Source organism: Lachancea thermotolerans (assembly GCF_000142805.1).
Source record: "Lachancea thermotolerans CBS 6340 chromosome E complete sequence".
Taxonomy (NCBI): Eukaryota; Fungi; Ascomycota; class Saccharomycetes; order Saccharomycetales; family Saccharomycetaceae; genus Lachancea; species Lachancea thermotolerans.
This window is the reverse complement of record NC_013081.1, coordinates 951014-970595: the sequence shown is the minus strand read 5'-3', so window position 1 is coordinate 970595 and position 19582 is coordinate 951014. Positions and strand designations below refer to the sequence as shown.

General features: G+C 45.7%; 10 protein-coding genes across 10 annotated transcripts; 6 read left to right on the top strand and 4 right to left on the bottom strand.

Moving 5' to 3' along the window:
- Window positions 1-166: 166 nt before the first annotated feature.
- KLTH0E10758g (uncharacterized protein) lies at window positions 167-2305 on the top strand (the record flags this gene model as incomplete). The annotated part of the gene is made up of 1 exon (XM_002553898.1): window positions 167-2305. One exon carries the CDS (start codon window positions 167-169, stop codon window positions 2303-2305), a length of 2139 nt encoding a protein of 712 aa, XP_002553944.1.
- A 214-nt stretch (window positions 2306-2519) lies between these two features.
- SEC26 (coatomer subunit beta) lies at window positions 2520-5441 on the top strand (the record flags this gene model as incomplete). Its single annotated transcript, XM_002553897.1, has 1 exon — window positions 2520-5441. The coding sequence occupies one exon, from the start codon at window positions 2520-2522 to the stop codon at window positions 5439-5441; it is 2922 nt and encodes a 973-aa protein (XP_002553943.1).
- Window positions 5442-5527: 86 nt separating this feature from the next.
- On the bottom strand, window positions 5528-6397 carry MRPL7 (mitochondrial 54S ribosomal protein uL5m; the record flags this gene model as incomplete). Its single annotated transcript, XM_002553896.1, has 1 exon — window positions 5528-6397. The coding sequence occupies one exon, from the start codon at window positions 6395-6397 to the stop codon at window positions 5528-5530; it is 870 nt and encodes a 289-aa protein (XP_002553942.1).
- Window positions 6398-6654: 257 nt separating this feature from the next.
- GLE1 (nucleoporin GLE1) lies at window positions 6655-8223 on the top strand (the record flags this gene model as incomplete). Its single annotated transcript, XM_002553895.1, has 1 exon — window positions 6655-8223. One exon carries the CDS (start codon window positions 6655-6657, stop codon window positions 8221-8223), a length of 1569 nt encoding a protein of 522 aa, XP_002553941.1.
- A 180-nt stretch (window positions 8224-8403) lies between these two features.
- Window positions 8404-8958, top strand: FMN1 (riboflavin kinase; the record flags this gene model as incomplete). The annotated part of the gene is made up of 1 exon (XM_002553894.1): window positions 8404-8958. The coding sequence occupies one exon, from the start codon at window positions 8404-8406 to the stop codon at window positions 8956-8958; it is 555 nt and encodes a 184-aa protein (XP_002553940.1).
- Window positions 8959-9082: 124 nt separating this feature from the next.
- YCX1 (Ycx1p) lies at window positions 9083-11104 on the top strand (the record flags this gene model as incomplete). Its single annotated transcript, XM_002553893.1, has 1 exon — window positions 9083-11104. One exon carries the CDS (start codon window positions 9083-9085, stop codon window positions 11102-11104), a length of 2022 nt encoding a protein of 673 aa, XP_002553939.1.
- Window positions 11105-11123: 19 nt separating this feature from the next.
- On the bottom strand, window positions 11124-12728 carry PRP42 (mRNA splicing protein PRP42; the record flags this gene model as incomplete). The annotated part of the gene is made up of 1 exon (XM_002553892.1): window positions 11124-12728. One exon carries the CDS (start codon window positions 12726-12728, stop codon window positions 11124-11126), a length of 1605 nt encoding a protein of 534 aa, XP_002553938.1.
- A 321-nt stretch (window positions 12729-13049) lies between these two features.
- HEM3 (hydroxymethylbilane synthase) lies at window positions 13050-14060 on the bottom strand (the record flags this gene model as incomplete). The annotated part of the gene is made up of 1 exon (XM_002553891.1): window positions 13050-14060. The coding sequence occupies one exon, from the start codon at window positions 14058-14060 to the stop codon at window positions 13050-13052; it is 1011 nt and encodes a 336-aa protein (XP_002553937.1).
- Window positions 14061-14733: 673 nt separating this feature from the next.
- LYS4 (homoaconitate hydratase LYS4) lies at window positions 14734-16797 on the bottom strand (the record flags this gene model as incomplete). Its single annotated transcript, XM_002553890.1, has 1 exon — window positions 14734-16797. One exon carries the CDS (start codon window positions 16795-16797, stop codon window positions 14734-14736), a length of 2064 nt encoding a protein of 687 aa, XP_002553936.1.
- A 1736-nt stretch (window positions 16798-18533) lies between these two features.
- RTN1 (Rtn1p) lies at window positions 18534-19466 on the top strand (the record flags this gene model as incomplete). The annotated part of the gene is made up of 1 exon (XM_002553889.1): window positions 18534-19466. The coding sequence occupies one exon, from the start codon at window positions 18534-18536 to the stop codon at window positions 19464-19466; it is 933 nt and encodes a 310-aa protein (XP_002553935.1).
- Window positions 19467-19582: the final 116 nt, after the last annotated feature.

Sequence of the window (19582 nt, the reverse complement as noted above, 5' to 3'; positions counted from 1 at the left end):
TATTAAGAGAGTCAAGAGCTGATCAGTTCACCTTACACGTAATCCTACGGTCCTTCGATCTTGTTCAGAATACCTGATCATTATGCACGCGGACTTTGAGTTCGTTGATTATTGCGGGGGAAGCGATTCATCATAAATATCATAGTATAGACGCCCATAATCGGATATGAGTGAACACAAGGCCCGAAGAAATTCATTCTTCTTCTTCTCAAGTAGCAGCAAGAATGAACCCAAGCGAGGAATACAAGTTGGTTCTCTGAAACCCTTGGACAAATATCCCCTCAAGCATTCGCAACCAAAACCGCATTCTGAAACTGAGACGATCATTCAGAAACCTCTTGTGAGTTCAGGCACGCGGAGTGACAAGAAAGGGGAGACTGATAGACAACCTTCCATACCTTCAAGTGGTTACCGGCCTGCCAGATCTTCGAAAATGCCCTTAGATGCCGAGAATCAGCTCTCGAACATGAGAAGACCGCCTCCGCCTCCTGTGGATCTCAAGAACACCGAACCACAATCTAATAAAGGCACTAACACCGCAGAGGGCAAAGCTGCAAAAACCTTAAGATCAGAAGAACCGTATAATGAAGACGATATAAGCTATCAAGGTCACAAAAGGAACAAGTCGGAACTGGACCAATTGATGGATGAGCTTGATCATTTCGAGGCACAAAGGCGTCGCAACATGGAGGACGACAACTCCTTTGAAGCAGATGCTATAAACCACGATATCCAAACACGTAACTACGCAGCCAGTGACTTAGATACTGATCTTGAGAGCCCTATAATTGATGTTAAATCCTTAAAACTTACCGACTCTCGGCCACATAGCATAAGATCCACAAGGTCAGACCATTCACTTATGCAACCTAATGAAACCAATAAACCTCATCTTGAGTCTTCTGGTGACGACCAGTTTTCATTTGCAGACTCACAAGCAGAGTCAGTGAGAGAAGTTGATTATGTCCCATTTGTTAACGACGAAAGTGAAGAGCAAATGTACCCTTCTTTTGGTTATTCGCAAGACAGCCAGTCATCAGATGCAGCCAGGTCCCAGCGGGTACGAGATTACTATCGTAAGCTGAGTGAAAAGAAAACGCAATCGTCGTTTGACGACGACCACTCCATAGGTGAAAAACCAAGGCAATTGAGGGTCGTCAATGACCACAAGCCCAACTTTCTTATGCACGATGAGAGCAGTAATACTGAAGAAGAGAGTATTTGCTATAGCGCAGAGGAAATTTCACCACTGCCTCTAAAGGATGCTTCCACAGCGCCCGCTGCGGTGCCCGCATCAACTGCTTTTTCGGATCCAGCGATTGGAACCTTTGAAGCCAAGCTCAGTCCGAATGAAAGCCGACCCGCTTCGACACCTAGATCAAATTCAGGGGACGACATAAATCTTGGTTCCGCAGAGAGTGCGAGTTCTACTCCCACTCGTACTCATAACGACAATTCAGCTGCTTTTAACTCTGGAACGCCAACTCGTACAGGCACCGAGAAATCGGTGAGGCTAGTGTCTAGCTATGTCGAGGAATTGCGTCTCAAATACTTCCCAACCTCTAACACACTCCAGCCACCTCCAGATTTACCATTCTCCCTTAAGACCAAAAACAATCTAGAGCAGCCTCAAAATATTAAAGTGAGAATAAGAACTAGCTCCAGGCAGATTGGTATTAAGCATGGAAAAGCAAAGCAGAAGTTATTATCTCTTGAAACTGCTAAGGAGGAGGATAGTTCTGTCCATGGCGGTCTGCTCGCAGATGATGATCAACAAATTTCTACAAAAGTGGACCACACTCGGGAGTTTCGGAACTTACTCGGAAAGAACAATGGCGAGCCAAATCAGCAAGGCCATGTTGGCGCCAGCTCCGAAAGCGACGACGAGGAATTATATCTACAAAACATTCCTGGTGATGAGGCTTACGACAGCGATGATGTAATGGCCCCGCTGCGCGAAAAGCGAGGTCATTCTGGCATTACGTTTGACGAGGATGCGCAAGCGACCGGGCTGAACAGTGGCAATAATGGGCGTGTCGGTCGAAGCGATACTGTAACTAGCTACTTCACAAGGAAGACTAACCGGCGAAGAACAGGGACACTTGATATGGACTATAATTATATTCCTCCCATCAAAAACCCTTCAGAAACTGAGGGGGCCCTTTCGCGACAATACGCTGAACACAATTCTGATGACGGCTCCTCCGATGATGCGCTCTCCGTTCAAACCAGCAACTCAGCATATTACAAGCACGTTTACAACGGAGGTCTGCACATAACCAATAAAGATCCAGAACTTGATTGAATTGGGATCTGATAACGCAACTCCCTTCTCGTTCATAAAACTCACTAATGCCCAAATAATATTTAGAATCTCTCTGTTCCGTATAAACGGATCACTTGGATAATTCTTCAAAACTGCTTAAAAATTTGATACATAGGTGGCAAGTGTCGGTTCGAGAGATAAACAAACATCAAAAGTGTGAATTGAGCGGGATTAAGACGCCTCTTCGACACAAATGAGCGCTACTCTTAATCAGTCAGCATACACGCTGGTTTATGATCCGAGCCCCAGCTTTGTTGGTTACACCAATCAAGAGCTGCAAAGATCTTTGGAAAAGGGGTCAGACGAGGAAAAGATCAGCACGATGAAACGGATCCTTGTTATGATGTTGGATGGAAACCCCTTGCCAGAAATGCTTATGCACGTAATCAGGTTTGTGATGCCATCCAAAAACAAGCAATTGAAGAAACTTCTATATTTTTATTGGGAAATTGTCCCTAAGCTTGATAGTGAAGGCAAACTAAAGCAGGAGATGATCTTGGTGTGTAATGCGATCCAACATGACTTGCAACACCCTAATGAGTACATCCGCGGTAACACACTGAGGTTTTTAACAAAATTGCGCGAGGCCGATCTTTTGGAACAAATGGTACCTGCAGTGCGCAGTTGCTTGGAGTACCGCCACGCGTACATCCGCAAATATGCTATTCTGGCTGTGTACTCAATTTACAAAGTCAGTGAGCATTTGATCCCAGATGCTTGCGAAATTATGGACTCGTTTTTAGTGGCTGAAACTGATCCCGTTTGTAAAAGAAATGCATTCTTAGGGCTGGCCGATCTTGATCGCGAGGCTGCCCTTAACTACTTACAGGAAAACATTGCGTCTATTGAAAGTCTTGATTCCCTTTTGCAAGACGCATTCATTGAATTTATCAGAAAAGACGCAATCCAAACACCTACCCTGAAGCCTCAGTACGTGGATCTATTGCAAGATCTATTGGCAGCTACAACTTCACATGAGGTTATTTTTGAGGCTTCCCTAGCGTTGAGCGTTCTGACCAATGATCCTCGTGAGCTTTCTGAGGTTGCCACTAAGCTTATAGACTTAGCAGTCAAGGAATCAGACAATAATGTCAAACTCATCGTTCTTGAAAGAATCCAAGACGTTCACAAAAGAGTACCTGGGTTTCTAGAGGAACTCACACTAGATATTTTGCGTGTTTTGAGTGCTCAGGACTTGGATGTTCGCTCTAAAGCTCTTGATATTGCCCTCGAACTTGTTTCTTCAAGGAACGTGGATGATGTTGTCAAGCTTTTGAAGAAAGAGCTTCAGATTACTATTGCGAATGCCCATAATGATGAAAAGGCTATAGAGTACAGACAGCTACTAATCAAAAACATTCACAAAGTTGCTATTAGATTTGTTGAGGTTTCTGCTGACGTTGTTTCGTTGTTCTTGGAATTCATTGGTGAACTCAGCTCTAGCGCTGCAAGCGATGTGATAGCGTTCATCAAGCAAGTCATCGAAAAGTACCCTCAACTTAGAAAAGAAATCTTGCAGCACCTTATTGGGGCCCTTCCTTATGTTTCGTCAGCTAAAGCATACCGCGGGGCTTTGTGGATCTTGGGTGAGTACTCCTTGGATGCCGAAGACATCCAAAGCACCTGGAAACATATCCGCAGCAGCGTTGGTGAGCTGCCAATAGTTCAGTCCGAACTTAGACAGATGGAAGGCGAGAGTTCTGATGAACTGCCTTCGTCAGAACAGCAGTCTGCGCCTTCTGGCCCCGTTGTCCTACCAGATGGGACGTATGCTACTGAGTCAGCCTTCGCCGCAGATGCGGGCAAGTCTTTGACGAAGGAAGAAAGGGACTCGAGGCCACCTTTGCGCCGCTTTATTCTCAACGGAGATTTCTACACCACATCGGTTCTTGCAACTACAATTGTCAAATGTGCTCTAAGATTCGAGCGGACCTCGAAGGATGAGGCTATTCTCAATGCTTTGAAAGCGGAAGCCATGTTAATTCTTGTTAGCATTCTAAGGGCTGGCCAGAGTTCTTTGGTCGAGAAAAAGATTGACGAGGACTCCTCTGAGAGAATTATGATTGCATTGTCAATTTTGATGGATGGCACACACATCCAAGAGTCCCCAGAGGGTAAGAGACTCTTGGAACTGGCGTACTTGGAAGCCACTAAGAGTTCATTTGAGTCAAAAGTTGCGAGTGCGGAACGTAAATCCGCGAAGGAATCTGCGTCTGCTTTGGCTCGCACTGCTGAGCCCATCGACAAGGCCATTTCGTTCAGACAGTTTGCTTCAGTCGATATTCAAAACACTCCAGTCGACACAATCAATGAGGACTTAGAAAGAGCTATATCAGGAGACTCTTCGGCTAGCCAGGGTTTGGCATCTGTGACATCTAAGTTGAAGAAGATCGTACCACTTACAGGCTTCTCAGATCCAGTCTACGCTGAGGCCTACATCACAAACCACCAATTCGATGTCGTATTGGATGTGTTGCTAGTTAATCAAACAACGGAAACATTGAGGAACCTTCACGTCCAATTTGCGACCTTAGGGGACTTGAAGATTATTGACAGCCCGCCAAGCACTAATGTTATTGCTCACGGGTTTCACAAATTGACTGTCACAGTGAAGGTTTCGTCTGCCGACACCGGTGTCATATTCGGTAACATCATTTATGATGGCGGTCACGGTGAGGATGCTCGCTATGTGATCATGAACGACATTCACGTGGATATAATGGATTACATTAAGCCAGCTAAGACCGACGATGCCACGTTCCGTAAAATGTGGAACGCTTTTGAATGGGAAAACAAAATAACGGTCAAGTCGAAGCTCCCCACACTACATGCATATTTGGATGAGCTCATCAAGGGAATGCGTATGGGTATTTTAACTCCCGAAGAAGCCCTGGGCGAGGAAGGATGTAGATTTTTGAGTTGCAACCTTTACTCGAAATCGACGTTCGGTGAGGATGCATTGGCCAACCTCTGTATCGAAAAAGATCCTACTTCTCACGAAATTACTGGACATGTCCGCATTCGTTCGAAGGGTCAAGGCCTAGCTCTATCCTTGGGTGACAGAGTCGCTTTAGTAGCAAGACAAATGAATAAGATAAAATTGGATCGCGTTTAAGTAGATGCAAAATTGACTAAAGTAAAAGAAATAGACTGGCTCTTTTTACGTGTACATATATGTTACTATTTACAAGCTCTTGAGTTTTACTTGGTCCTTTCAGGGCCATGAAAAGGGAACGCAAATCCACTTACCAGCGTTCTGGCCTGGACATCATTCTGCGCAGTCGTGTTGATATTAACGTGCAAACCAAAAGTTTTGGGCCACAAGTCCTGATTGGACTCTATTTCTGGGAAGAACCTAACATCTTCGGATGTCAATCCGAATGAGAGACCCCCAAATCTGTTTCCTGATCTGTTGCTGATTCCTTTGTACTCTCTTATCCTGGGAAGAACAATTTCAGTCAAAGTGCTCAAAAACTGTGACATTGGGCGACCCTTTAACTCAACCTTGGCTCCCATGCGCGTTCCTCTCCTAACTTTCCATGAAGGAACATCTGTCCTCGCGTACACAGGTTGCGGTTTACAACCAGTGATCTGTTGCAATTGGAGTGCTGCAGTGATAGGCAACAGCTGGTTCTCCTTAGACTCCTTAGCGTAACAGTTTATGACAACAGATTCCAATGAAGGTATGTTATGCCATTTTATTGGATGAATGTCGGGAAGCTGAGCAGCGGACCCTTTTGGCTTCCTGAGCTGCCTATTCAAGTGGTAAGGGCTTGAATTGTCCCATTCTCTCTTTTTGGCGCCCCTTTCAACTTGTGCCTTGTGAGAGTAGTTTATAAGAAGTAAGTCGGGTTGCAGAGTGTTGTGGTAATGGTCAACAACACGGTCTTGGTGCGTAGCGACAGGTTTGAATCCTGGCGATCTGATATCATTCTTAGCATACTTAAGCTCTTCAAATCTTGGTGAGAGTTTGCTCTTATCAATTTTGACAAGATGATGCACTGGTTTTACCAGTGAACATGCTGATTTGCAGGTGCTGCGTGTTGTCGAAAACCCACGAATAAACCGCATTTTGAGCGACTGTTGACTTCTTACGTTATCGAGAAGTGGGTTCGTGTTTGCAATGATTTTCAGAGGATTAAGGACCCGTTCAAATACTCCTCAGCTTTTCTTTATGTTGAACACAGTGCTTTCGAACTTTATAGTGGAAAATTTTGTAATAATTGACAGAAAATCATCTCAATGTTCAATATCGTGTGAATCAAGGTAAATACTTACTCATATAAGTGAAAGCCTGCAGTTGCCCCCTCTGCAAGTAACTGCTAACAATGCGGTTCAATTATGAAGAGTTGTGTAATATTGACTCCCCGGAATGGCATGACGAAGACGAATACACGGTTATTGGCGGCGACGATGAGCATGTTCCACAGCTGAGGCTTCCTAGGCATGTAAAAAGGGACACAGTACCCAGTGACAGTATAGGAGTACTTGATTCAGGTTTGGCTGAGCTGATGAATGAACTAGACTTGGGCTCAAAGATTCCCGGCCCAAGCAGATTGAAACCAGGAATATGGCGAAAAAGGACAAAATCACTGAGCAAATCAGAGAGTAAGCCTTTCAACCCAACACCAGCGAGGCACAGCTATGAACCCGAAATGTTTTTAAACTTACGCGAATCTCTCGCGAAGAGTATACTGATGAAGCTAGAGACACTAGAAAGGGACAATGCAGAGAGAGTGCAAGAGGTCAAAAACGAAAAAGAGCGCATTCGGATGGAGCAGCAGAGAATTGAGGAGGAGCAGAAGCGAAAAGCCGAAGAGCAAGCGAGAATCAGGCGAGAGGAAGCCGAGAAGCTGCGACAAAGGGCCGAAATGGAGCGGAAGCAGCAGCTTGAAGAACAAAAGCGCAAAGAAGCGGAGCGAAAGCGACTAGAAGAAGAGAGACGTAAACAAGAGGCAGCGGAGAAAGAGCTCAAGGCCCAGGAGGAAGCGAAAAAGGTTTTTGGGCTCACTAATTTCTCAAAAGTTGAGGATTTCTTCAAACACTACAAACATAGGATCAAAGCAATCAAATCCGAGATTGTTGAGCCTGTCAAAAAAGACACGAGCTTGAAGTCTATTCTGTCAAAGCATAAACGCAAAATCAACCCTAAATTTGGACAGCTTACCAACAGCGAACAACATTTGGCAACCATCTTTTCAGAGCTCTCCTCACTGGTAGATGAGACAAAAGCAAACCAGCTCGGATACCAATGGATTTTGAACTTCATCGCTAAAGCTCTAGTCTCGCAGGCCGAAACAGAGGTTAGGGTTAAACCCGAGAGTGCCCTGCCTCTCGGAAAGTTAGCTCTCAATTTGCTTGCTAGATATCCCGAACTCCTGGATTTCTTGATGGCGCGTTTCGTCAAAAAGTGCCCACTTGTTATAGGCTTCACCTGTAACATTAACTCAGAAGAAGGAAGATATAAGATGGGATGGAAAAGGGCCCAGAACGATACCTGGGAAGAAGAAACATCGTATGATGAACGAATGGGGGGCATAACTACTCTGTTTTCTGTGATTACGCGTCTCCCGCTTCCTCTAGAAATTATTTCGTCCCAAGCTCACCCTCTACCTATTGTGCATTCCTGGCAGATGCTTGCTCGCATTGCCAATACTCATACAGACCTATTGACCAACACTCACTTCGTGGTTTTAGGATCCTGGTGGGACGCTGCAGCCGCCCAATTCGTACAGGCTTACGGAAACCAGGCGCGGAAACTTATGAGTCTTCTCACCAACGACTTGACAAATGCTGTTGCAGAGCGCAAGTATGTTGGGGCCGCGAGGCTTCGTATTCTGTCAGAGGATTATGAGACTTCGGGCACTCTAAAGTCGTTCCCCGAAATGAATGCGTAAATTCACACTTTGAAGTAGTTTTGGTCCTACTATTTAATCATATTTAAGATGTTCAGCTGCAGAGGTAACTGATATTTTTGTCGCGCTTCCTGTTTACTTGATTGTAGATCAAATTCTTACTTCTTTTGCCCTTAAACTGCCCAGAAAACGCAAAAGATAGACAAGCAGCACAAGAGATCCATGCCAAGAACTGCCGACGTACCCATTCCTGACTTTCCTCAAAACCCCTATCCGATAACCACCGAGTTCTGCGACATAGTTTGCGGGTTCGGCCGCGGGTCTTCTGAATTGGGTGTTCCTACGGCAAACGTGCTATTTGAACAAGTCCCTAAGGTGGTGGAAAGCCTACCTCTCGGCGTCTTTTTCGGATTTGCAAGACTGGTGCAAGCGAAAAAAGGCTCTAAGAGAACGCTTCGGAGGCCGGACGGATCTCATGTTGATTTTAACTTTGGACAATCTCTTTCAGATGAGGAAATGCAAGTTTGGCCTGTTGTACTTTCGATTGGCCTCAATCCCTTCTACCAAAACGATACAAAGACTGTGGAGCTGCACATTATACACAAGTTTGGACATGACTTCTACGGTGCCAAAGTCAAATTCAACATATTAGGCTACATTAGGCCCGAACTCGATTACACGACCAAAGAGGCCCTGATAAAAGACATTAAAACCGACATAAAAATAGCGACCAACACCTTGGCAAAACCAGGGTACAAAGCCTATAATAAGTTATGATCCAGCAACCCAATGTGGGATTTCTCTTTTCGTTGCGTTTAGATTTGACTTATAAGCCACTATTACTTAAGCCTAATTAAGCATCTCAGAGTAGTATTTTTGAAGATAACTTACACCTGATATAATGGCACTTTGGAGAAGAAGGCTGGCCATAGGGTGCTTCTACTTGGCTCAGGTCGTCTGCATTACAGCTGGGCTACGATATGACACTTATTGGTCGATTTTAGTGGCCCCCTGGGTGCTGGGCTATAGCTTTACGGCCCTGGGGCTGATAACATCAGATTTCCTGACACCTAACTTGTCGATCATTTCGAAACAGGTGCTCCACATATCAGACCGCGTGTCTGGAATGACGCTTCTCGCTTTGGGGAACTCCATTCCGGACATCACGAGTACGTACCAGTCTATGCGCTCAGGTGCCACTCCCCTCGCGCTGGGAGAATTACTAGGTGCTGTTGTATTCCTACTTACAGTGGTCGTTGGAGCAATGCCTTTCGTAAGAACTATTGAGTTTGCGAATCTGGACCCTGAGCGTGAGCTTGATCCACTAATCCCTACTGAGGGGAGTGCTACGCTATGCTATAATCGGACCAGGTTTATGAAAGACCTTGTGCTGTTTGCAGTATTGATATTCCTCTCATTGTTCTTTCTATATGACGGGAAGCTAGTGTTTTGGGAATGTGTTTTGATGGTATGCGTTTATGTTGGCTATGTTATATTCCAGCTCTACTTTGAGGCTGACGAGCCAGTTCCCTCCGTTTTGGTTCCGCCTGAAGCTAATGAGGCTATTATCTCAAGTTCAGAGACAGATCAGCATCTGAATTCAAGAGATGAAACACAGTTTCTCCAGGAGCTGGAGCACCGCAAGGCTAATCTTAGCTGTAAAATACGTCGCCGCTTGCGTTCAAACTATTCAATATACATGAAGATGCCACTGAATGACATCTTGAACGTATGGGATAACGAAAGCGCTTTTCAGCCTCCAACAACTCATCCCAAACTTACCAAATGTGTTTCTCATCAAGATTTGCGTGCACAACTCAATATCATAAAACCTTCAAGTCCGGATCATAATCAGCAGCCTATAGGAAGTAGAGGGTGGGACGAAGGACAGTCTGTTTCCGATACTGATCAAGGACTTTTAAAGCCCCCTATCCGTACGAATTCGCGATCCGTCAGCGCTGACTATTTGCTATATTTAGACAATCACTTGCAAAGCTCAGACAATTCACTCATGGGGAGCATATCATCCAACGAGCAAATTGATGCCGACGCTAATGAGCCCTTACCGCTTAAGTCAGAACAGGAATTATTAGAAATTCAAGAAAAGCCAATCATTCAGTCCGTTCTATATAACTATTGGTACAACGAGAAGGCTTGTCATGGTTGGGCAGAAATCCTGACACTTCTCGTAATCACCCCGGTTTTGCTTATTTTGCGGATTTTGATTCCGTCGCCTGATAATCTGTTTGGTCATCGACAAAACAGAGGCAAAATTACGTGCATTCAAGTCTTTGTGGCCCCTTTGCTGATTGACTATTTTATCACAGATTCCTGGCACCTGTTTGATGTGCTCATCATCATAGCAACTGCGCTGCTGTTTTATTATTTGAGGTCGAGAGAAATGCATGGATTTGTTATTAGGTTTGTTTCAATACTTGCTTTCCTCTTATCGGTGTCGACGATATCGTTTATTGTTAAAAATGTTGTTGAAGTCTTGAGGCGAAGCGCTGCTGCTCTAAATGTTTCTGAGGCTATGCTGGGCTTAACTATTTTTGCATGGGGCAACTCTGTGGGTGATCTTGCTACGACAGTCACATTCACAAAAATGGGAGTGCTAGATGTTGCATTAGGTGCTTGTTTTGGAGGCCCGCTGCTATATTTTTTATTTGGTATCGGTCTCGACGGAATGTTAGTCATTTTACTAAAAAAAAGTCATCACGAAGGCTCCATTTGGCTCAGACACATCGACTTTGAGGTCAGTGCACTTCTCATTGTTAGCTGCCTGACCCTTCTGGCAGCATTTGCTGTTTATTTGATTGTCATTCCCCTCAACAACTGGCGCGTTGATAAGAATGTGGGCATCATTCTCCTAGTCCTTTATGCTGTGGCAACAGCGCTAAACATTTATTTTGAACTTTACTAATAATGAGAGATGCATTTTTTTAGGTTTTATTGCACAACTTGAGATCTTCTGGAAGATACATTTCACAGAATTTTACAACACCTTTGGTTGCCTTGGGCTCCTGCTTGACAGCTAACGGAATTATGTTGTTTACAATGTTCCTTCTTTTTTCTAAGTAGGACGAAGAAGGATCAAACCATACGCTATGACAATATTCGAACCAAAACATCCCGTTATTCAGGTAAAAAGACCAATCCTGGTTTATGATGGGCCTGAAAATTTTGTTCTCGAGTGTTTCATGGGAAAACCGTGAGTACATTTGACAGACTGCGTGGAGAAGCTCAACTTGTCCACGCTTGTTTTCCCCGTAACTTAACCGTTTTAAAGCCAATTTTAGGGGGTCAATATGGCTTCGAACACAACCTGCCTTGAAGTTGTCATTGATGCTTTTTTCGAGGAAAGCTGTAAAAAGGAAGTAATCGAAAAATAGCTCATAATCATCTAACTCCTCTATTTTTTCACCGTAAACGTTTTGTATCTCATTATACAGCTGTATCAATTCGGAGTAGTGGCCAATTTTGAGCATTATGGTTGATAATCTCTCTATAATCTTTGCTTTCTTATGAGAAATTCTCAGCCCCTGTAGTAGAACAGTTTTTGCTGACACAAAATCTTGATGCTGCACGAGCCAAGAAGCATATTTGAGCCAAATCATCTCGTAGTGTGCTAGTGGAATCAATGCTCGCTGGAAATTGATCTGGGTTAACTGATTGATTCCATTATTAATTGAATAGTCCAGGTACCTCAGCCACGTAGTAATTTCATTGTAGTTGATCAATGTTTCTGCTGAAGTGTAGTACTGAGTTCTGAGGTTAATTTCAAACAAGTTGTAGAACTCCAAGACTCTATGCTGTACAACCATGTACATTTCTTTCGTGTAACGTTTGAGGAGTTTCTTGGTTTCCTGGAGCTGAGGCCCTTTCCTGCCCGAAGCTCTAACATCTATTTTGGCCTTCTTTTTGAGATCTTGTTCAGGAACCATTGTTGCCAATTGTTTCACGTCCTTGACATCGTCAATAGCTGAAAGCCACATGGCGTAGAATCGGCTGTACGAATATATGGGAAGCTCTATAACCTTTCTTAAAATTAGGATGTACCGGTTTGGGGTTGAACACCTCATCCTGACTTGTTCCAGGTACATCTCCCAAAACTCTCCGCTGTAGAAGTGCAGCCCAATGAAGGACTCGGCTAGCTCGTATTTTCGGAAAAGCTTCTTGTTGTCTATTACTACTTCATTGCAGGCCTTGAGATATTCAATCCATATTAGTAACGAGTAATTGTTATGCTTCTGCAATGCCGCCGTGAACGCTTCATGCATTTCTTTGATATTTCCCAACTTGTACTCAAAGAGTGCATAATCGATGCTGTAGTTCTCCAAGTAAGGGAGGTATGTGAGCATTGACTTGTATGTTTGTCGTATTAACTGTATAAGCTGCCCACTGAGTGCCTTGTTTAACGGGCCGGCCTTCTCTAGCAAATAGTTGATAAGTTCTTCCCAGTGACCAAAAGCTAGTGGCGACTGAGAAACCTTCAAAGAAAGCTTCCCATAGTTTTCACCCAAGACCTCATCCAGCGACTCATCCATAGCACCAACGTTTTGAAGAGAAGTGGCGATCTAAGCTTATTGATCATTTTCAAAGGCGGAAAATAATCCTGTCATCGCCAAACTTCAGAACCATAGCTCATTAAGATCCGACACGTGACTTAGTGAGCTCTAGGCAAAGAAACCTACTCATCTCGGTTGGCTAGGCCAATTCACCTTAGGCCAGGAATCCATAAAGTATTTTACAATTACTTGTGTGTATGTCGTAAATGCCGTTATTTACAAGGTCGTCTATTAACAAATAAATAATTCTGATTTATCTCTCTGAAGACAAGGCAAGCAGGGCTGCGTGTACAATAGAGTTCATTGGTCGATTTTGTCCAGGTTAATCCTGTCGAGGATGTCTTTGGCCCCGTTTTTGATCATCTTGTGAGCGAGTTGCTGGCCGCAGATGATTGCGTCCTGCCGCATATCTTCGATGGTCATTGTGTACTCGTCCTCGACGGCCTCAGTGCCATCAACGCTCACAACAACGGCTTTGAGACACAACTGTTTTGTGGTATCATCGTAGTTGCTCTCAACGCCGATTGGCACCGAGCAGCCACCCTCTAGGGTTCTCATTAGAGATCTCTCGGCGAAACAGCAGATGGCAGTTTCCTTATCATTGATCTTTTGCAAGATTCCAGCAATCCAAGGGTCATCCGACCGTATCTCAATTCCCAAGGCACCCTGCCCCACTGCGTGATACATTACAGAAGAATCCAGCCTTTGTGTTATCCTGTGGGCCAGCTTCACCCTCAGCAGACCTGCAGTAGCCAGAACAATACAAGAGAAAGGCGTAATCGGGTCATCCAGCTTACTTAACCGAGTCTCAATGTTACCTCTGACACTTTCAAACACCAACTTGGGATATTTACGCTTAAGCTGCGCGGATCTCCTGATTGAAGACGTGCCCACCACGCTTCCGTCTGGTAAGTCGTCGAGAGTTTTGTAGGGGCTCTCTTTGGCCATTATAATACAATCGGTGGGGTCCACACGTTTGATAATTGCACCGACAAGAAAACCGTCGGGAAGAAGGGTTGGCATGTCTTTCAGAGAATGAACAATGAGGTCTATCCTCTTCTCCTTATCTTTCTCGTATAGAAGATCTTCGAGCTCTTTGGTCCAAACAGCTTTACCGCCGAATGAGTACAGCGGCTTCGACTGTACCTGGTCACCGAGCGTTTTCAGCGCGCGCACGGTGCAGCTGTACTGAGAAAACTCCCGCTCAATAAGGTCCTTGACCTCATGGGACTGAATGACAGCTAACTTCGATTTTCTTCCACCTATGCGAACAATTTGGTGTTCGCTCTTGGCTGAGTGCTCTTCCGTCATTGCGCGTGGTCGTTTTCTGATTAAGGAGTGCTTGTCAAGTGCCAGAATAGCACTATAATGTGTTGCCTTTAGGAGAAGGTTCCGTTCAATAAATTAGAGCCGGCCCGTTGAGCAGACCACGGTGCAAGGCTTGTTTTTGTAATATCCTCCTGTCGGATGATACAAGTTTGTCTAACAGTTCGGAGTGCACAGAGTTAATGCAACTTTATGATCTGTAGAGCAATCCGCTTTGGTCTCGCGTTAAATTCTACCAACCTGGGTTCGAACAAAAAAAGCGTTCTACCCTCGACAATAAGACAATTTGACACAAATGAGTGCGAGCGCAGGGCTACCAGCTGTCGGTAATTTGACTTTTCTCTTCAATATATGAATAGATTGTTCAGGTGTAATTTTGTGTGCATTATAAAAATTTTTTCAGTGCTTCCCCAGTTGTATTAACGAATTCAATGCATTTTGATAACAATTCGAATGGTATGAGCCGTAAGTCCTTTTCATAGGTTGACGAGCATAAGCAATTGCCTAGACCTCTATGGTTTGTTTAGTAATACACAAATCATTAAATTATAGAATGAGTTAATCGAAATCAACTTAGTTATGGTAATAAATAGTAAGGTTTGCGAACTCGCCCTCTTTATCAGACTTCAGCCTCTGAAACGCAAACTTTGGTCACAGCTTACAGTTGAGATTTAACCCAGCCCTCAAGACCGCCTTTAACAATAATTTCCTGTAGGTTCTTGCCCAATTCTCCAACCTTTTGCTCGAGCACGACAGGGCCATCTAAAGAGCCCTCAGTAGCAATGACGGTACTGTTAGGTAGGTCCCACTTCAAAAACCAACCAGTTCTTCTAGTGAGCTCTTTAGGAGCATCACGGTACTTGGCTCTCAACATTTCTATCAAGGCTGGGATTTCCAATGTCAACAGGGCGTTGTTGATGGAGTTTCTGGAGAAGATGTTTCCGAAGGAGCCTGAAACAACAAGGTCGATGCCCTTAGCCAGCAATGCAGTTGCCGCTTGCTCCCTAGAAGAGCCTGTGCCGAAGTTGTAGCCGCTGATGACAATGTCTCCAGCATTGACCTTAGTCTGGAACTCGGCGTCATAGTTTTCCATACACACTTGTGCCATTTTTTCGCGCGTGACATCGTCCTGGTAGGTGTACTTACCAGGGTAAATACCGTCAGTGTTGATGTTGTCGGCGTCGCAGAGTACCAATTCACCTGTGATAACAGAAGGGAAGCCCTCCAGCATTTCAACTGGTCCCTTGTCAGAAGCAGTAGCACCCTCTTTGGCTTGGGATTGTGTGTCTTCTACCGACGCTTTCACACCGCTGAAAGAAGGCTCTTGCTCTCTTAGCACTTCAGCAGGCGACCCTATTTTACCGAGAAGGGCAGAGGCGGTCACAACTGATGGTGAAGCCAGGTATGCCAAAGCGTCTTTGGACCCCATTCTACCTTTGAAGTTACGGTTGGTAGCACTAATGCCAACCTCGCCGGGCTCTAACAGACCGGTGCCCAGTCCAATACAGGGGCCGCAGCCGGCGGGCAACGTCTTGCAACCAGCACGGAGCAGTTTTTCCCAGGCGCCAGAGGCCTTGGCATCTCTCTCAACCTCAGACGACGCGGCGGCGATAAAGAATTCAACGCCTGGAGCAACCTTGTTGACCTTGTTCAAGTCACCAGTTGGGCATACCACGTGAGCGGCAGCCTCCAAGTCGCTCAGACGTGAGTTCGTACAAGACACTAGGTAAGCCTTGTTGACCTTGATGTTTTGCTGCGACAAATCTTGCACAGTTGCGGAGACCTTGACGCTGTTAGGGCCAGACACGTAATGAGTCAATGTGTTCAAATCGATTACTAGTTTTTTCGCATAAGTGGCATCGTTATCCGCTTTCAAGGACTTCGACTTTTCGACTAGATCGTCGATCCTCTGTTGATTGATTCTTGGGTGGTTTGGACCCACTTTGTGAAGCCTGTTGTTGTACCAGTTGATCAAGGTCTTGTCTACAGGGAACAGCCCCGAAAGAGCACCCCATTCGGTGGTCATGTTGGCAATTGTCAGTCTGTAGTCTACAGGGATCTTTTCCAGCGAGTCTCCGGTAAATTCGATTGCATGGTTCAGTACTTGATCATTGTTGAAAATACCACACAAAGCAACGATGATGTCTTTTCCTGAGATTCCGTGAGGAAGCTCACCCTTGAGCTCCACCTGTGCAACGGGAGGAATCTGCCACCAAGTCTGGCCGGTAGCCCAAATGGCAGCAGCATCGGTACGAACCACTGGAGTACCAAGGCAGCCGATACCACCATAGGTATTGGAATGAGAGTCCGAAGCCACAGTAAGGTTCAAAGGGAAGGCGTAGCCTTCCTCGATCATAATTTGATGGCCGATCCCGCGGCCAGCTGGGTAGAAATCAACGCCGTGCTTCTTGGCGAAGTTTTCAATGTTTTTGTACTTTGTTAGGTTCTTCTCCGTGTTATTCTGCACATCGTGATCCAATGTGTTGACGATCTGCCTTGGGTTTCTGATCTTCGACGCACCTAAACCCATAAACTTGAGAGCTACAGGCCATGAATTGTCGTGAGACATACAATGGGCAGGCTGGATCGAGACGTAGTCACCGGATCCAACCTTCTTTCCCTCCGCCAGACCTACAGCATAAGCCTGTACGATTTTTTCGGTCATATTTTGGCCTCTCAGGACATGCCTGGAGGATGAAAAAGTACGCGCAAACCTCAGCATCTGCGCTCGCTAGGTTTATTCCAAAAGTGCTTGACGACGTTTTTGACCTAAGCGTTAACTCAGGATCTACAAAGAGCCCTCTTATACTGGCCGATGATTCATCACCGAGTTAACAAATTCCACCGGAAGTCTTGGATGTTGCCCTAGGAAAAAAATTTTTAAGGCGCTTAAGACGAAGTTCAGAATGTGTCAGTTTGCTAGTTCAATCCTGTGCGCTAGGTTAGGCGTTGGCGAGTCAGTGCTAGTACAGCTTCGTCGATGACACCAGAGTCGACAGAATTTTTTTTTTGTTTAAACCGACCACAGGATATAGTGCTCTTGTCACATTTGACTTTCAAGGTATGTAGTGCTTGGTAGGGAAGCAAATGTCAAAACCATCGCAAGTGCTTCTGCTCTTCCAGCGGCTTGGAATTGTTTCCCTCAAGATCTTTAGCACTGCGCACTATTTCTCTCTCGTGACAGACAAGTTGTGTAGCAGTAGAAGCCTCAGGCCTGCCGAAATCTTAGTAAAAGCAAGCTGCCCATTTGTGAGGAGGGTTGGTTGTTGCCTCTTGGCGGATGGCAGATGTTGCCTTGGGCTTCACGCGACCGCCATCCATCCTCTGTGGAGTCGAAAAAGAAGGGGTGGACTTTATAGGGGTACGATCGTGACTAGGAAGTTCCCAGAGCTGGCCTTGCAAAGGGCAATCAGTATTGGCAGGTCTCTTAGCCATAGGTTGGCACGCGAGCTCACTGCCATAGACACCATTTTTTTCGCGGTCCCTTAAACGACATCTTATGCGCGCACAACGCTTAGCGAGATGCCGCTCACTATTGTAGTAACGCTTCGGCTAATTACGGCAGGGCAAGGCTGTGCTACGAGTTCAAAGGTCCTGAGAGACACTAACCGCAACACTGCGTGGCAGTCGAAAGAGCGCGGCCACAACGTGCGACAACAATAGCAGCACCGGAGTTTGGCTCGCCGCTTGGACATCTCGTTCTCGGAGCGCGAAACGCTTGTCACTCGAAGTCTTGCTTCCGTTCGTTTAATTGATACCGGACCCCACTGAAAAGCTCAGTTGCGGCCCTCCTCTGAGCCGTTCCGGGCGCAGAGCAACAACGAAGCCTGTCAACAAATCCGGTGGTTTCTGGGCAGGAGGCCTCTGCCGAGCTTGCCTGAAGCCTCAATTCTACGCCCCCATTTTCTGCCAGCCCGTATCTGCAGCTTGACTCCATGGAACCTGCGTTAAAGGCGCAACTTCGTCTGCTGGTGGAGCGGCAACCTTGGCGCCATACACACTCCCCTTATCTTGATAATCTCTCTGGAATGGCGAAAAAAAGTCTGTGTATCACACTACCCCAAACTTTGGTATTCAAAGCTCAGAAATAGTCTAATGTGCGCCGCGAAGTCTCCCCATATTTCTTCATCAAGTCGTTCAAGGCTTTTAGCGATATGTCCTGTTTCTATCGTAATGTGGAACATCTACATTGCTTAAAAAATTTTTAACGGTTTACATATAAAAGGGGCACACTGTAAGTTGTTGATCCCCCTCTGTCAATTAAAGGATCCTTCCATAGAATCAAGTTTTGATCTAATTGCACTAGACTCATTGGAGAACGAGAACGCGCAAATCAAGATCATAAATTTGAATTTGAAAGCCATAGACAAGTTCCATACAAAGGAGTTCTCTTGAGCCATTTTGATTATCGATTGCGCCTAGTGGTACGATAGAATCAGGAAAGAATATTTGCAAGACATGTCCAGCAACGAACTACTGTACTGGAGAAACCCAGTCGAGACCGGAAAGGTCTTCGGTGGCATTCTAGTATCGCTACTTGTGATGAAGAAGGTCAACCTTATCACCTGCTTGCTGAAGGTGATGTACACAATAATGCTAACCACAGCCTCAGTGGAATTCCTGTCAAAGCTCTTCCTCGGACAGGGGATGGTGACCAAATACGGGTTGCAATCTTGCCCTGACGCCGTTGGATTTCTGAAGCCTCGCATTGAGGCCGCGTTGAACGCAATTCCCCCAAGACAAGCGCAATTGCGCAAGTTGGTCATGGCGCAGTCTCCTAAGTGCACTTTCAAGGCCGCCGGTATTCTGTACGTTCTGCACAAGCTGTTCAGCGTCGTTTCGCTGTGGACAGCCCTGTTCGTGGGTACCATTCTGACTTTCTCTTTGCCTTTGATCTACAAGTCCTACCAGAAGGAGATCGACGCCACTGTCGCCCAGGGTGTTGAGGCCGGAAAGCAACACGCCTCCGCCCTACAGTCAACAGTCTGTGAGAAGGCCTCTCCATACGTGAAGCAATTGGATGAGAAGTTGGGCCCTGTGTCTGGCTTTGTCAAGTCCAAACTACCAGCTACTAGAGTTGGCGGCTCCAACATCACTGCCGAGTCTACCACCACCAAGCTGGCTGCCGACGTCCCATTCGAGAAGCCTGCTCCAGCCAAGACTTCTGCCTCTGCATTCCCAGCTGCCACTTCCCATATCCCCACTGAAACCCCATTGGCCTCTGCCGATGCTGCTTCTGCTCCTGCCACTGCTAAAACCTCTTCTGCTGACTTCCCTTCTGTCCCTTCTACTGACTTTTCTAAGATTCAAGCCACAGAGCAGATTAACGAGACTGTGAAGGATGCCACCACCGGTATCTCCCACAGCACCGATCCTCTCAAGGAATTGTAGGTTCGCTATTAGGACATAAACAGCGGGCTTAGCAGTTGTTTTCGGGCTCTTTCGGTAGCGTCTAGCCCTGCTGAGGGTCCGTTTTGCCTTATCGCGTTATTTTGTAACTTATGCCC